Source organism: Papio anubis, chromosome 14 (assembly GCF_008728515.1).
Source record: "Papio anubis isolate 15944 chromosome 14, Panubis1.0, whole genome shotgun sequence".
In the NCBI taxonomy this organism is placed as follows: Eukaryota; Metazoa; Chordata; class Mammalia; order Primates; family Cercopithecidae; genus Papio; species Papio anubis.
In genome coordinates, this window is record NC_044989.1 from 26,709,179 (window position 1) to 26,723,267 (window position 14,089).

A 14,089-nucleotide genomic window follows, 5' to 3' on the forward strand; every position below is an offset into this window, starting at 1 on the left:
AACAGCGAGACCACATCTTTACAAAAAATAGAAAAATTAGCCAAGCATGGTACTATATGCCTGTAGTACCAGCTACTTGGGAGGCTGAGATGGATCACTTGAGCCCTGGAGGTCGAGGCTGCAGTGAGCCATAATCATGCCACTGCACTTCAGCCTGGGCAACAGAGCAAGATCCTATCTCAAAACAAAAAAAAAATAAAATAAAAGAAGAGGTCAAAGTGATACAATGTGAGAGTGACTCACCTGCTGTTGTTGGCTTTGAAGACAGAAGGGAGCCATGAACTCAGGAATGCAGGTGGCCTCTAGAAGCTGGGCAAGACAAAGAAATGGATGCTCCCCAAAAGCCTCCAGAAAGGAACCCAGTCCTGCTGACACCTCAATTCTCGCCCAGGGAGACCTGAGTTAGACTCCTGCCCTCCAGAACTGGAAGATAACACACCTGTTTTAAGCCACTAAGTTTGTGGCAATTTGTTTTAGCAGCAATAGAAACATAGTACAGTGGGTAAAACAGTGCTTCAGTGAGCTCATCCTTCTGCTTACTCCCATACTAGACACCCATGTCCTCCTTGACCCAACATCTTTTGGGTCTTCAAACCCCATGGTGGGGCCTACCCAAGCCCACCTCCATGGCTAGTGTCTAAGGCTGCTCTTCAAACACCCAGAGCTTAAGGATGTAAAGCCACTCCCTTCTCCCCACCTCTTCCTGGTACCTCATACTAAGTGCTTCTTTCCTCTGGAACACTAAGATGGTGAACTGTAATTTTTTGTTTATACATTTGTCTCCCACACAGCCTTCAAGTTCCTTACAAGCAAGTGAGCTATATCTTCCAGCTCCACCTAGCACAGGGCCTGACACAGAGAAGGTGCTTAGAAAAGGTTGCTGGATAAGTAAATGCATGATTTATATGTCCTAGATGCCAAGTTAGAACTGGTAACTTACCAGACTATTCCAATGAAAGAGAGAGTCCCCCTCCCACCCTTCTGTGTGCCTCTGCCATGGGGCAGCCTCCTCATTTGCCTCAATGGAAAGCCAGTTCTGTTTCTCTTCCAAAAACAGGGTCTCTTCTGTGATCATACATGTGACACAGGAGGGGTCGAACAAAGAGAAGATATTGCTGTTGGTCTCCTGAGTACACCTAAACCAATGACCTGCAAAATGAATTGATTAATGATCAGCTCAAATATGGTCCTTGCCAAAAGCACTGCATCTCAGAGCTACCTGATGGAAAGTCAGCCATGGTCAGGCCTAAAGGGGCTGGAGGACAGGTAGAAGGAGGCAGCAAGATATGCTCGTCTCCCACCCCCTGCCTTCCCCTACCAACATTTCACACAGCCCCATTTACCCTTCCAAAAGAGTGGATTATGCCACCCTCTCACTGGTCTCCCAGGGCCTGAAGGATAAAGTCCAGATTTGGCAGGCAAGTTCCTTGGCATATGGGCTCAGATCCCTTTCCAACCTTATATGAGGCTATTGTTGCATTGCTATAAAGAAACATCTAGACTGGGTAATTTATAAGAAGTTTAATTGGCTCAGTTCTGCAAGCTGTATAGGAAGCATAACGCTGACATCTGCTTCTAGGGAAGCCTCAGGTAGCTTACAATCATGGTGGAAGGCAAAGGGGGAGCAGGCACATCACATGGTAAAAGCGGGAGCGAGCAAGCGAGCGAGAGAGAGAGAGGTGCTGGGGAGGTGCCACACACTTTTAAATGACCAGATCTCATGAGAACTGGGATCCACCATGAGGGATCCACCACCATTATCCAAACACTTCCCACCAGGCCCCACTGCCAGCACTGCGGATTACAATTCAACATGAGATTTGGGCAGAGACAAAAATCCAAACTGTATCAAACCTCATCACCTCCAAAGTCCCATCAAGCATTGTCCCATTGAACTGCTTCCAGTTTACCAACCCTCTAGGCCTTTGTTTTACATCAACAGATCCACACAACTGGCATTTTCTCTCCACCCACCCTAATCCTCAGCCAGTGAAAATTCAATTTTGTTTGTTGTTGTTGTTGTTGTTGTTGTTTTTTGGGGTTTGAGATGGAGTCTAGCTTTTGTTGCCCAGGTTGGAGTGCAGTGGCACAGTCTGGGCTCACTGCAACCTCCACTTCCCAGGTTCAAGCGATTATCCTGTCTCAGCCTCTTAAGCCGCTGAGATTATAGGCATGTGCCAGCATGCCCAGCTAATTTTTTGTATTTAGTAGAGACGGGGTTTCACCATGTCGGCCTGGCTGGTGACCTCAAGTGATACCCACCTCAGCCTCCTGAAGTGCTGGGATTACAGGTGTGAGCCACGGCACCCAGCGAACCAATGAAAATTCTATTTCTCAGAACCCATATCAGCTGCTGTCTCCTTCCAGAAGCTAATCTCCTTCCTAAAGAATTCATCACTCCCTCAGCTGTTCATCCTGTAGGAATTTGGACTCTCATAGTTCTTACCATAATACCTCAGTATGGCAGATGGGAATCTCATCCTCACACACAGTTGTATACGAAATAGCATTCGTATTAAATGCTAGACCCGTATTAAATTTCTTTAATTGTGATAAGTCACTTCGATTTTCTCTTCCCTCATTCTCCTCTGCTGGCATGCTTCAAGGTTCTGAAGGCTCCCAAGATACTAACACCCTCCACATGGATGTCTGAGCAGGAACCTGTCTGCAAATGCCTCAAGTCTGGGGCTCTCCATCGCTTCCCTGACACATCTGGAACTTGGGACTGACTCTTGTGGTGGGAGGCAGAGCCTGTTCTTTCCCATTGCCTGGAAGGGGAAACCCGGCCCTAGCTGTCCCAGACCCCCAAACTTTTCTCAGCCTCCATGAGAAGAACTCGGAGGCCAGGAGCAGTGGCTCACTCCTGTAATCCCAGCACTTTGGGAGGCTGAGGAGGGTGGATCACTGAGCCCAGGAGTTTGAGATCAGCCTGGGCAACACAGCAAAACCCTGTCTCTACAAAAAATACCAAAGATTAGCCGGGCATGGTGGTGGGTCAGGTGATCCGTGGTGGTGGATCAACCGAGCCCTGGAAGTCGAGGCTGCGGTGAGTTGTGATCGCGCCACTGAACTCCAGCCTGGGTGACAAAGCAAGATCCTGTCTCAAAAAATAAAAATAAAAATAAAAGAAGTATTCTCCATTCTCCACTTCCTACCCCAGCTCCCCAACACTCTGCCCTTTCCTCAAGCCTCCATCCTCTTCCTTGTTCTTTGGCAATAGATTTGTATAGCCCATTAAACCCGAAGTTTAATCACTAGCAGCAGTAAAGCCAGCACTTTCCTAGAAGAAAGGAAGCATTCAATCTTCAAACTCTCCCCAGAGATGAGGAGCACTACTTCCATCCCATCCTTCCAGCTGTACCAGAAAGGAAAGAAAAGCAGTGGCTGGGCGCCGCAGCTCACGCCTGTAATCCCAGGATTTTGGGAGGCCGAGGCGGGTGGATCACTTTAGGTCAGGAGTTCGAGACCAGCCTAGCCAACATGGCGAAACCCCGTCTCTACTAAAAATACAAAAATTAGCTGGGCGTGGCGGCGGGAGCCTGTAGTCCCAGCTACTCGGGAGGCTGAGGCACGAGAGTCGCTTAAACCTGGGAGGCGGAGGTTACAGTGAGCTGGGGTCGCGCTACTGCATTCCAGCCTGGGCATTCCAGCCTGGGCGACAGAGCGAGACCCTGTCAATCAATCGATCAATCAATTGATCAATAAAGGAAACAAAAACAGAAACAGTTCTACCAAGTGTCTCGATGCCGTGGCGTTCACATCGGCGCTCAGTGAACGTTCTCAGAAGGGAATCTCCTCTCCTTCCGGCCTCTTCGCCTGGGCGGGGACCGCAGGCTGCCACGGGAGCCTCTTCCAGTCGCTCCTCGCCCGAAAGAGCCCGGCCCAGGAGAGGGACTACAAGTCCCAGGCTGCCTTGCGGCGGGCGCTGGGCGCCGGGCGCGCGGTCCTGCGAGGAGACGTGGCAGAGTGCGGCGCGCCAGCGCCGGGCCGGAAAGCAGGGGAAGTGGCCGAGGCGGGAGGGCTCCGAGCCATGGCGGCCAAGACGGCGGGCGTGGGGCGCTGGGAGGTGGTGAAGAAGGGCCGGCGGCCTGGGGCCGGCGCTGGCGGCCGAGGCGGCGGCGGGAACCGCCGGGCGCTCGGGGAAGCAAATGGAGTGTGGAAATACGACCTGACCCGTGAGTACCCACCCTGCCTGGCGCGTACCCCGGGCCTGTCCGGCAGGGTCGCAACGAGCCGCTCCCAGAACCTGGGCGCGAGCTCGCAGGCACATCCCGGAGCGCCACCCTTGCGTTGTCTTTTTGGAGCCTTACGGGAGGCGGACAGCTCCAGGAGAGGTTGCGGTCCTTACCTCCCAGATGAGTAAACTGAGGCCCAGTGAAGTTGGACACCCTGGCCAGGGTCATGTGTCAGAGGGGCCAGGATTCCGGTCCTCAGACTCTCAGTTCACTGCACACACTCTCCCAGCTGCCCAGGAACCTAGCCGGCCTCCCTGGGCAGGTGTCTGAGCTGGGAAGAGGCACTCTGGATCATTATACACAATGCCCCCTCTTTAAGTAACCAGCAGGTCATGGAGGAAGGGACAGGAGGCCAAGCAGTGGGGGAAATGACTGCCACACACTCAACACTCACCAGGAATTATAAGTGACACCTGGTTCTTCCACTGAGGAGTGGAGAAAGATTGCCACTTGTTGATTATAGAGTTGTCATGTCGGCACCAAGAGGCGTTAGGGTAAGACCAAGATGGAAACAGCCTGCCTTTCCAGACTAGTAGCCACTCACCGAATAAGGCAAACCTCTATATCCAGCCTCTCTGCTTGTTCCTACATACTCTGATTTGTCTAATAAAGAACTGCCCCATCTTTATGAAAGAGCCCATAGACTCAAGAGCTGTAACGAAACAAACTACCAGGAGAACACCCTGCCCTGCTCTTTAAGCAGCCCAAGAGGAAGGGGCTTTGAGACAGGCTCTTCCCTGGAGATTAATTAGGTGGCAGTGTGGGGAAAGGGACCACTGATAGGTGAGGCCTTGGGGACTCAAGGGTGGCCTGCCTTTCTCTACCTATCTTCACCTCAGCTCCAATCCAGACCACAAGCACCCTTTATGAGCGGGGCTTTGAGAATATCATGAAGCGGCAGAATAAGGAGCAGGTTCCACCCCCTGCTGTGGAGCCTAAGAAACCAGGGAACAAGAAGCAGCCAAAGAAGGTGGCAACTCTTCCCAACCAAAACCAGAAGCAGGGCCGCTTCCGCAGCCTGGAGGAAGCACTGAAAGCTGTGAGTGTGCCTAGACATGACACGCAGAAAGAATGGGGGCTTGAGATGTAGAGAAGATGAGAGGAGGAGGCGGATGGACAGCTGAGATCCTATGAAATTGGAGGAACACTTAAGGGTTGAGAGCAGGAGTTCAGGAGAAGATGGAAACCCCAGGGGAACAGAGTGCCTGCAGCTAGAATAGAAAGGAAATGGAAAATTTATAGGGAAACATGGATTGGTAAGAGGAAAGCCTTGAAGACCCAGGAACACCAGGGAGGAGATGGAGAAACTGGTTATGATTCTCTGTCCTGTGGAAATACTGATCTTTCATTTTCTATCTTGTCCTCTGTTTTCCTTTTTTTTTTTTTTTTTTTTTTTTTGAGATAGAATCTCCCTCTGTCGCCCAGGCTGGAGTGCAGTGGCGTGATCTCAGCTCACTGCAACCTCTGTCTCCTGCCTCAGCCTCCCAAGTAGCTGGGATTACAGGTGCGTGCCACCACGCCTGGCTAATTTTTGTATTTTTAGTAGAGACGGGGTTTCACTGTGTTGGCCAGGCTGGTCTCAAACTCCTGACCTTAGGTGATCCACCCACTTTGGCCTCCCAAAGTGCTGGGATTACAGGTGTGAGCCACTGCGCCTGGCCCTCTGTTTTCCTCTTAAACATGTGGAGAGCCTGAGAGGATAGGGCCTTGAGATCGGCATTTTCAGCTGTCCTGTTCCATACTTAAAGATGTGGGTGCAGCAGAATTGCAGCATTCCATGTTCTTATGCTTAAAAACGGAAACCCTTCTTCCTTCTGCCACCTAGTTCAAGCATTTTCCCACCCCTACCCCACTTCTTTACTCCCTCACTCACAACTCGCCATGGTGGGGGGTTGGGGGATTGTCCCTGGCAGCTGGATGTGGCAGCCCTGCAGAAGGAACTGGATAAGAGCCAGAGCGTGTTCTCTGGAAACCCATCCATATGGTTGAAGGACCTGGCCAGCTATCTCAACTACAAGCTACAAGCTCCTCTAAGTGAACCCACGCTGAGCCAGCATACTCATGGTAAGTCCTTCCAGCTTCCTCAAGCTCAGACAAGTTCAAAGAAATTCAAAAAGGGTGGTATAACAGATCCCAGTGCCCCCCACTGTCTTGATTTCCATGGGTGTTTGGGCTGGTCTCAAACACCTGTGACTGTGAATGTTTCTGGGCCTCGTTCTGTGATCCTCCCTCTGGGTCTCCTCAGAGGAAGGATCCCAACCTCAGTGCAGGGGCCTTTGCCTCCACTCACCATTCTCAGGGAGAGCACCACAGTTCTCAAGAGCTGATGGGTGTCTGGTCCTAGCACTCACAATGAGGCCTATGGGCCTTAGATTATCCCTACAGCCTGGTGAGCCGGGAGCTGCGTGGGATCATCCGAGGGCTGCTGGCGAAGGCAGCAGGGTCTCTGGAGCTCTTTTTTGACCACTGTCTGTTCACCATGCTGCAAGAGCTGGATAAGACACCAGGTGAGGGGGCACAGGAGGGATGACCATCTTGGGAGCCTCCTCCTTTTTTTCCTGCTTTCAGTACCACTCAGTGGTTCTGTTTCCAGTAGGGAAATGTGCTGACCTTGACACTGTTTTTGGAAAGGGTGGAGGAAGTTAGGAGTCAGTGGACCTGGGGCCTGGGCTCACCACTGACAAATGGGAGATTTCAGGTTTGGGATGCCAAGTAATGTGAGTAGGTGTGAGAATGTGTATCTCTCCAGGGGAGTCACTACATGGTTACCGCATCTGTATCCAGGCCATCCTGCAAGACAAGCCCAAGATTGCCACTGCAAACCTAGGCAAGGTGAGCTCTCAGTGGTGGTGGGGACACCAGGAAGCTAGGACTGGGGAGTCTGGGCAGAATCTACATTGTTGGACTCAGGTTTGGGATAGTAGAAGACCTATAAGCCTAGTAATAATAGGTAATACTATTAGCACTTACTGTGTGTCTGCTCTGGAAACATAGCAGCCAGGTACTGCTATTATTTCCCATTTTTATAAATGAAAATATTGAGCCACAGAGGAGTTCAGTAACTTTCCTAGGCTCAGTCATCCAGCCAATGGCAGACTATAGGTGAAGCCCACAAACAATCCCTGCACCACGTGGTCATAGTGCCCCACTCTTGCTCGGCCTGTCCTCCCTCTTCCAGTTGACATCTCCCTTCCCGCCTGTCTTTGGGGGTGCTCCTGGTGTTTTGTCCTATCCCAATCTGCCTTCCCTACCGGTCTCCTCAGTTCCTGGAACTACTGAGGTCCCACCAGAGCCGACCAGCCAAGTGTCTGACCATCATGTGGGCCCTGGGTCAAGCGGGTTTTGCCAACCTCACCGAGGGACTGAAAGGTAACAGGGAAATAGGGAAGAAAGAGGGAGGGTCTCGGAACCGGAAAACTCCTCTTTGATGCCCCCAATAGGTGCAAGCCTGAGGCTTCCCTCCTGACCTTCACCTCCACAGTGTGGCTGGGGATCATGCTGCCTGTGCTGGGCATCAAGTCTCTGTCTCCGTTTGCCATCACATACCTGGATCGGCTGCTCCTGTGAGTAATGGAAGGGCAGCGAGGGGAAGGCTCAGGGTGTCCCAGATGGCTGTTTTAGCAAAATGGGAGGCTGTGATCTTGGTCTCCAGGGATATGAGGAAAATCAGGACCAGCTTCTCCCACCATCTTAGAATGTGATGGTGAGGAAGGAAGAAGAGGGAGCTATTAAGGGCTGGCAGATGGGGTAGAGTTTACACCCTTTTTCCTAGATGTTGGCTTAGCTGGGGTCATGACCGAAACAGCTGGCATGGGTGGTGGTGTCCAGCGAACCTGTTTCTTCATCCCCACAGGATGCATCCCAACCTTACCAAGGGCTTCGGCATGATTGGCCCCAAGGACTTCTTCCCACTTCTGGACTTTGCCTATATGCCGAACAACTCCCTGACACCCAGGTAGGACTGCTCTGGGGCACACCTGCTGTGAAGGGACCCCCAGCACCAGAACCACGTTACATTTTCCCATCCCTTCTTCCCCAGCCATCCTAGATCTGAGATTTGCAACCTGGAAGTTCAAGAGTAGGTTTCAAAGGAACAGTGATCCCTTGAAATTATATGGACCCTTGAGTGTGATTGGCATATGGGCATTTTCTTAGGGATAGGGTCCATGGCTTTCAACAGATTTCCAAGGAGTCTCTGAGTAAAAAGATTCAGAGCCATTGCAAGGTCCTCAGTGGCTGTTCCCCCCAGGCAGGCATGGGCTCTGAAGCAAGCAAAAGGTTCACATCATACAGCTCCATTTATAGCTTATGCCTGGCTTTCCTCCCCACCCCACCCAGCCTGCAGGAGCAGCTATGTCAGCTCTACCCCCGACTGAAGGTGCTGGCATTTGGAGCAAAGCCAGATTCCACCCTGCATACCTACTTCCCTTCTTTCCTGTCCAGAGCCACCCCTAGCTGTCCCCCTGAGATGAAGAAAGAGGTGAGGACGTGGTGGGAGGCTGCTTCTCCTTCCCCAGGGGTCAACTGCAGCGGTCCCTACCTGCTGACAAAGGCCTTGCCTTCACAGAGCCCATTCTGAGGCTTTTCCTTAGCTCCCTGTTGACAGCTGCCTGCCCCGCTCACTCGAGCTTCACCCTCAGAAGATGGATCCCAAGGGACAGCACATTCAGGTCTGGGTGGTTTCTGATGTCCGTCACTTGCAGATGAGTGATCTTTGAGCTCAAAGCTCTAGCTCAGGAGCCCCAATCTCCCGCTTTACAGCCTCTCAGAGAGCTTTCTGGAGTCTTGACACTGTTTCTCCACTCCTTAGGGTGAATGTGCGGCCTGGGTGGCCTCACCTAACGGGAAGGGGATCACCTCTTAGCACTCTCCCCCTCCGCCTGCCCCATGCCCCCAGCAGCCTCTCCCTCTGTCCTGCTGTGCAGCTCCTGAGCAGCCTGACCGAGTGCCTGACAGTGGACCCCCTCAGCGCCAGCGTCTGGAGGCAGCTGTACCCTAAGCACCTGTCTCAGTCCAGGCAGGTGGGGTGGGGGGCCAGCCTGTCCCTGTGCTAGAAGCAGAAGGGGAGCCTGGGTCACTGTCTCATGGCCTGACACCTCTCAGGCTGAGTGGGAACATTGCTGGAGCAACCTCTAGGAAGCTGCTGCTCTGTGGGTGGTAGGTGGAGGGTCTTTCAGCCTGAAGGAGCCAGGGCTAATGGAGGATGGGAGGATGGGCAAGGCCGCACGAGCCACCTGATGGAGGGGTTGTGCTTTCCCCACAGCCTGCTGCTGGAGCACTTGCTCAGCTCCTGGGAGCAGATTCCCAAGAAGGTGAGGAGCTGGGAGGATGTGGCAGGTTGAGCCCTGTCTGGATTCTGGGTTCTGAGTAGGGGCTCCTCAGCCACTGTCCCTTCCCTGAGAAGGGTCCCTGTTGGCATGGAAAATGAAGCAGGATGGAAGCTCTGGATTCCCTCACAGGCCAGACCTTTCTTGTCCATAGGTACAGAAGTCTTTGCAAGAAACCATTCAGTCCCTCAAGCTTACCAACCAGGAGCTGCTGAGGAAGGGCAGCGGTAACAACCAGGATGTCGTCACCTGTGACATGGCTTGCAAGGTGCTGGCACCCAGCCCTCTCCAGCCCACACGCTATCTTACATCTCTGTCTCAGCACACCCAGGTTGGGCCTGTATCCCATTCCTGCCCCACCTGTCTGTGGAGCCCCCCGCTGCCTCCAGGGTAATGTGAAGGCTTGACGCTCTTCCGGGAAGGCCTGGCTTGAGGTCTGCCCTCAGAGGCAAAGACCAGCCCCTCTCGCTTCTACAACTGTCTCCTGCTCCCCTCCCACCAGGGCCTGTTGCAGCAGGCTCAGGGTCCTCGGCTGCCCTGGACGCGGCTCCTCCTGTTGCTGCTGGTCTTCGCTGTAGGCTTCCTGTGCCATGACCTCCGGTCACACAGCTCCTTCCAGGGTAAGCAGCAATGGGCAAGTGGGAGGATGGCATGGGAGGGGCACAGAGCTACGTGTAGCACCCCCCGCCCCCACAGCACACATCTTTGTCCTCACGAGTTCTCAATCCTGCAGAGTAAACACTTTACAGACAGAGTTTTCTGTCCTCAGATATGACACTTCCATTTCAGATTAGACTAGGACTTTGCAGTATAGAAGTGCTTGCATATTCATGGTATCATTTGAGTAGGTGTTACCTCCTTTTAACTCCTGAGGAAATGGTCTCAGAAAGATGTAGCAGTTAGCTTTAGGTCACAGCTAGTAAGTAGAAGGGCAGACCCTCAACCTGAGGCTTCCTGAAGCCTGAGCCCAGGCTCCACCCGGCAGCTGCATTCCTGCACACCTGGCCCAGCAGGAGAAGGACAACTCTGCATGCCTTCCTCCACAGCAGGCTGGAGCTGGCTCTGTGGCCCTGTGAGCACACAAAGCTCTGCCCAGCACCTCGCTGTGCCTGCTCTAGGCCCTGTAGTGTCTGTCTCCCCAGTCCCTGCCCCTCTCATCTCCCGGCTCACCAGAGGCCCCCTTTACTCAGCCTCCCTTACTGGCCGGTTGCTTCGAACATCTGGTTTCTTACCTGCTAGCCAACAAGCGTGTGCCAAGCTCTACTCCTACAGTCTGCAAGGCTACAGGTGAGCTCCTCCCAGGGAGGGGAGAGGAGAGGCAGAAGAGAGAAGGCCTGGGTGTCAGGGAGGTGACAGTGGGAAGCACTTGTGATTCTCCTTTCCCACGGCCTCCATTTCCCCAGCTGTTTCTTGGGAGCTAAGCGGTGCCTGAGGAGACTCAGAGCCCTCTTCCCCCACTTCCATCTTCCACAGCTGGCTGGAGGAGACACTGCCTGTCTGGGGCTCTCACCTGCTCACCATGGTGCGGCCCAGCTTGCAGCTGGCCTGGGCTCACACCAATGCCACAGTCAGCTTCTTTTCTGCCCACTGTGCCTCTCACCTTGCCTGGTTTGGTGACAGCCTCACCAGCCTCTCTCAGAGGGTAAGTCAGAGATAGGGAGTCACATGACGGGCTGGTTTTCCCAGGAGCAGAATTCTGGGAAGGGAGCAGCATTGTGTGGCCTGAGTCCTTAGGTCCAGGATGCAGTTCCCTGGATACTCTGACCCCATCCATTCTCCATGGTCCAGCTACAGATCCAGCTCCCTGATTCCCTGAATCAGCTGCTCCGCTATCTGAGAGAGCTGCCCCTGCTTTTCTACCAGAATGTACTGCTGCCATTGTGGCACCTCTTGCTTGAGGCCCTGGCCAGCGCCCACAAGCACTGCCATGAGGCATGCAGGTGAGACCTTTGCCCAGGGCTCCAGCAGGATCCCCAGCAGCCCCATTCCTGGGCCCCAGGGACAAGCCATCTCTGACCAGTCTCCCACACTGTCCTGCCCCTCGCTGCATCCTTGACAGCTTAAGCTTAATTGACTGCCCATCCCTGACCACCCTGGGATGAGGGTTGTGGGTCTAAGTTTTCAGCCCTGAGAGTTGACACAGCTACACACGTGCATACTCAAAAATGTTCCACTTTCTTTCCAGAGGTGAGGTGACCTGGGACTGCATGAAGACACAGCTCAGTGAGGCTGTCCACTGGACCTGGCTCTGCCTACAGGACATCACAGTGGCTTTCTTGGACTGGGCACTTGCCCTGATATCCCAGTAGTAGGCCCTGCCTCCCTGGCCACTGATTTCTGCGTGGGCAAACCAAGACTGCAGCGGGTAGAAGGTGGCAGTTCTTCATGGGAGTCTTTTTAACTTGGTGCCTGAGTTCTCTCCTAGGCAAGTGGCCAGTTGCCTCCACCTCAGTTCTTCCATCTTTGGTGGGGACAGGGCCCAGCGGCATCTCAGCCTCCTACCCACAATTCCACTGAACACTTTTCTGGACCTACTGCACATGGCCCCCAGCCTCCATCCTTGTGATGGTAGCCTCTCACAACTCCGCCCTTGCCCTCTGCCTTCCACTTCCTTCCATCTCATTTCTAAACCCCAAACAGCTTATCTCCAAAAAGACAGAACTCCCAGCAGGTGGCTTCTGTGTTCTTCTGACAAATGATTCCTGCTTCTCCAGACTTTAGCAGCCTCCTGTTCCCATTCTTGGTCACAGCTCTAGCCACAGCAGAAGGAAAGGGGCTTCCAGAAGAATATAGCACCACGTTGGGAAACAGCAGCCTCATCTCCACCTGAAGCCTGGGTGTGGCTGTCAGTGGACATGGGGGGCTGGATGGAAATGCCTCTCACTTCAAAATGCCCAACCTGCCCCAAATGCCTCTAAGCCCCTTCCTGTCTCCTCCTTCATAGTCCTACTTCTTCCAACTTTCCATTCCCCATCATGCTGGGGGACTCTGTCACAAGGCTCAGCTTCTCTCCACTGTCCATCCCTCCTATCATCTGTCTGGAGAGCAGAGCCCAGGTAGTTGTGTGCCTTGGGCCCAGGGAATCCTCCATCAGCCTGAGACAGGACTCAGCATATGGTTATTGGGTATGCCTACCAGGTGGAATAAAGGACACAGATTTGATTTCTAGCATTCCTGTCTGCATCCTCATACAGAAATTCCCCTAATTATGGTTCAGAATAACAAAATCTTGGGCCCTTGCCCTCCTGAAGACTGTAGCCATGGCTGTAATTAAGCTCCTGGTGGGGAAGGCCACATCCATGGTTCTAAAGTTTGACCTGGTGGGTGTTATAGACACTTCTCTTGCTACGCTAATCATACTGTCTGACTTGTCACTGATTCATATCCCAAATTTGCCTTGATAGTTTTGTGCTTGGAAAAACCGGGGGCCGTCTCTTAGGGGAATTCTTGGCCAGTGACCAGGAGATGTCCTTTCCTTGCCAGGACCTTCATTTTATAGAGCAGTGAGTGAAAGATTTAGAACTCCAAGGACACATGAGTCCAAGGGTTATCGCCAAAGCCCCTTTTTTTTTTTTGACTTGAGACTAAAAGGAGTTAGATAACTCTGCTGATTTCTTAGTTCTCAGATGTGTTTTCTTGAATGTTTCAAGTCAGCAATACTAGAGAGAAGTTAGATCTAACTGCTGGTTTCTTAGTTCTCAGTTTGGTTTCCTTGAATGTTTCAAGTCAGCAGTACTAGAGATATGCTCTAGCAGCTCTCAAAGCAGATTCAGCTTCCCTCATAAACTCCCATGATGCTCAGCAGGTATGATGGCCAGTTACCACTTCCCTTCTCACGTGGTGTCCTGAGACACTGCTTTTTCAGTGGTTCGAATATAAAGTAGCAGATGTAAGAAAATATCGACCCAAAGTGAGGTCATGAATATAACAGCATCTCATGTGTTTGCTGCCTTTCCTCTGGAATTAGCCCACAGGCAGACCCCTTTCTCTCCTAGTGGCAATTAACCATGACCATCTTCCCGGAGAAGATAAACTACCTGGCAAAGGGCCAAGGTTTTGGGACTGCTGGGCAGGAGAACTGGCCTGTGTTCAAGGCAAGTTGGAGAAAGGTGGCAGTTGTGAGAATGGGTCGGCAATGGCACAGGGAGGACAAGTTCGGTGATAACTTCTAGAAGTCCAAGGCCGCATCCAGCGAAGCAAGGATGCCACAGTGCTGTGTTGGCTTCTAATGTGTGACTATATTCACCTTGCTGGGTTCATTTAACTTCTGACACTAAAATCCTGGGGAGCAACATTTTTCATCAACATAGATTAATTGCCTCTCCACACTGACAGCTTAAGCTTAATTGACTTTATTCGATAGATAAAGTTTTTTGACCCAGTGTTGAAATTGTCTGAAATTTTTCCTTTGTGGAGAACTAGTCCAACACTGCACCTGCTCTGGTTAAAGCAAAACCAGATGTCGAGACGTTTCATTTTTGCAGAGCTGTCAACAAACAGGAGTCCAAGTGGAGCCAGTAAATTGAA

General features: G+C 52.3%; 1 protein-coding gene across 4 annotated transcripts; it reads left to right on the forward strand.

Moving 5' to 3' along the window:
- Nucleotides 1–3,925: 3,925 nt before the first annotated feature.
- TMEM214 (transmembrane protein 214) lies at nucleotides 3,926–12,733 on the forward strand. 4 transcript variants are annotated; one of them, XM_003908388.4, is made up of 18 exons: nucleotides 3,926–4,175; nucleotides 5,075–5,274; nucleotides 6,149–6,299; nucleotides 6,608–6,742; nucleotides 6,985–7,067; nucleotides 7,499–7,604; nucleotides 7,717–7,798; nucleotides 8,089–8,190; nucleotides 8,574–8,715; nucleotides 8,828–8,905; nucleotides 9,161–9,252; nucleotides 9,499–9,547; nucleotides 9,717–9,830; nucleotides 10,065–10,182; nucleotides 10,753–10,849; nucleotides 11,036–11,204; nucleotides 11,351–11,502; nucleotides 11,748–12,733. In XM_003908388.4, the coding sequence occupies exons 1-18, from the start codon at nucleotides 4,031–4,033 to the stop codon at nucleotides 11,869–11,871; spliced, it is 2,139 nt and encodes a 712-aa protein (XP_003908437.1). In that variant the 5' UTR covers nucleotides 3,926–4,030; the 3' UTR covers nucleotides 11,872–12,733. The 4 variants fall into 4 exon arrangements, 3 of the variants coding, with proteins under 3 accessions (XP_003908437.1, XP_003908436.1, XP_021780379.1); XM_021924687.2 differs by lacking the exon at nucleotides 3,926–4,175 and adding an exon at nucleotides 4,215–4,729; XR_002516583.1 differs by lacking the exon at nucleotides 10,753–10,849.
- Nucleotides 12,734–14,089: the final 1,356 nt, after the last annotated feature.

Bases quoted from the DNA above. Each gene is read 5' to 3' on its own strand.
- TMEM214 (XM_003908388.4), top strand. From the start codon at position 4,031: ATGGCGGCCAAGACGGCGGGCGTGGGGCGCTGGGAGGTGGTGAAGAAG. The intron at 8,191-8,573 runs GTAGGACTGCTC...CACCCCACCCAG, and splicing joins AACAACTCCCTGACACCCAG to CCTGCAGGAGCAGCTATGTC. The intron at 11,503-11,747 runs GTGAGACCTTTG...CTTTCTTTCCAG, and splicing joins CACTGCCATGAGGCATGCAG to AGGTGAGGTGACCTGGGACT.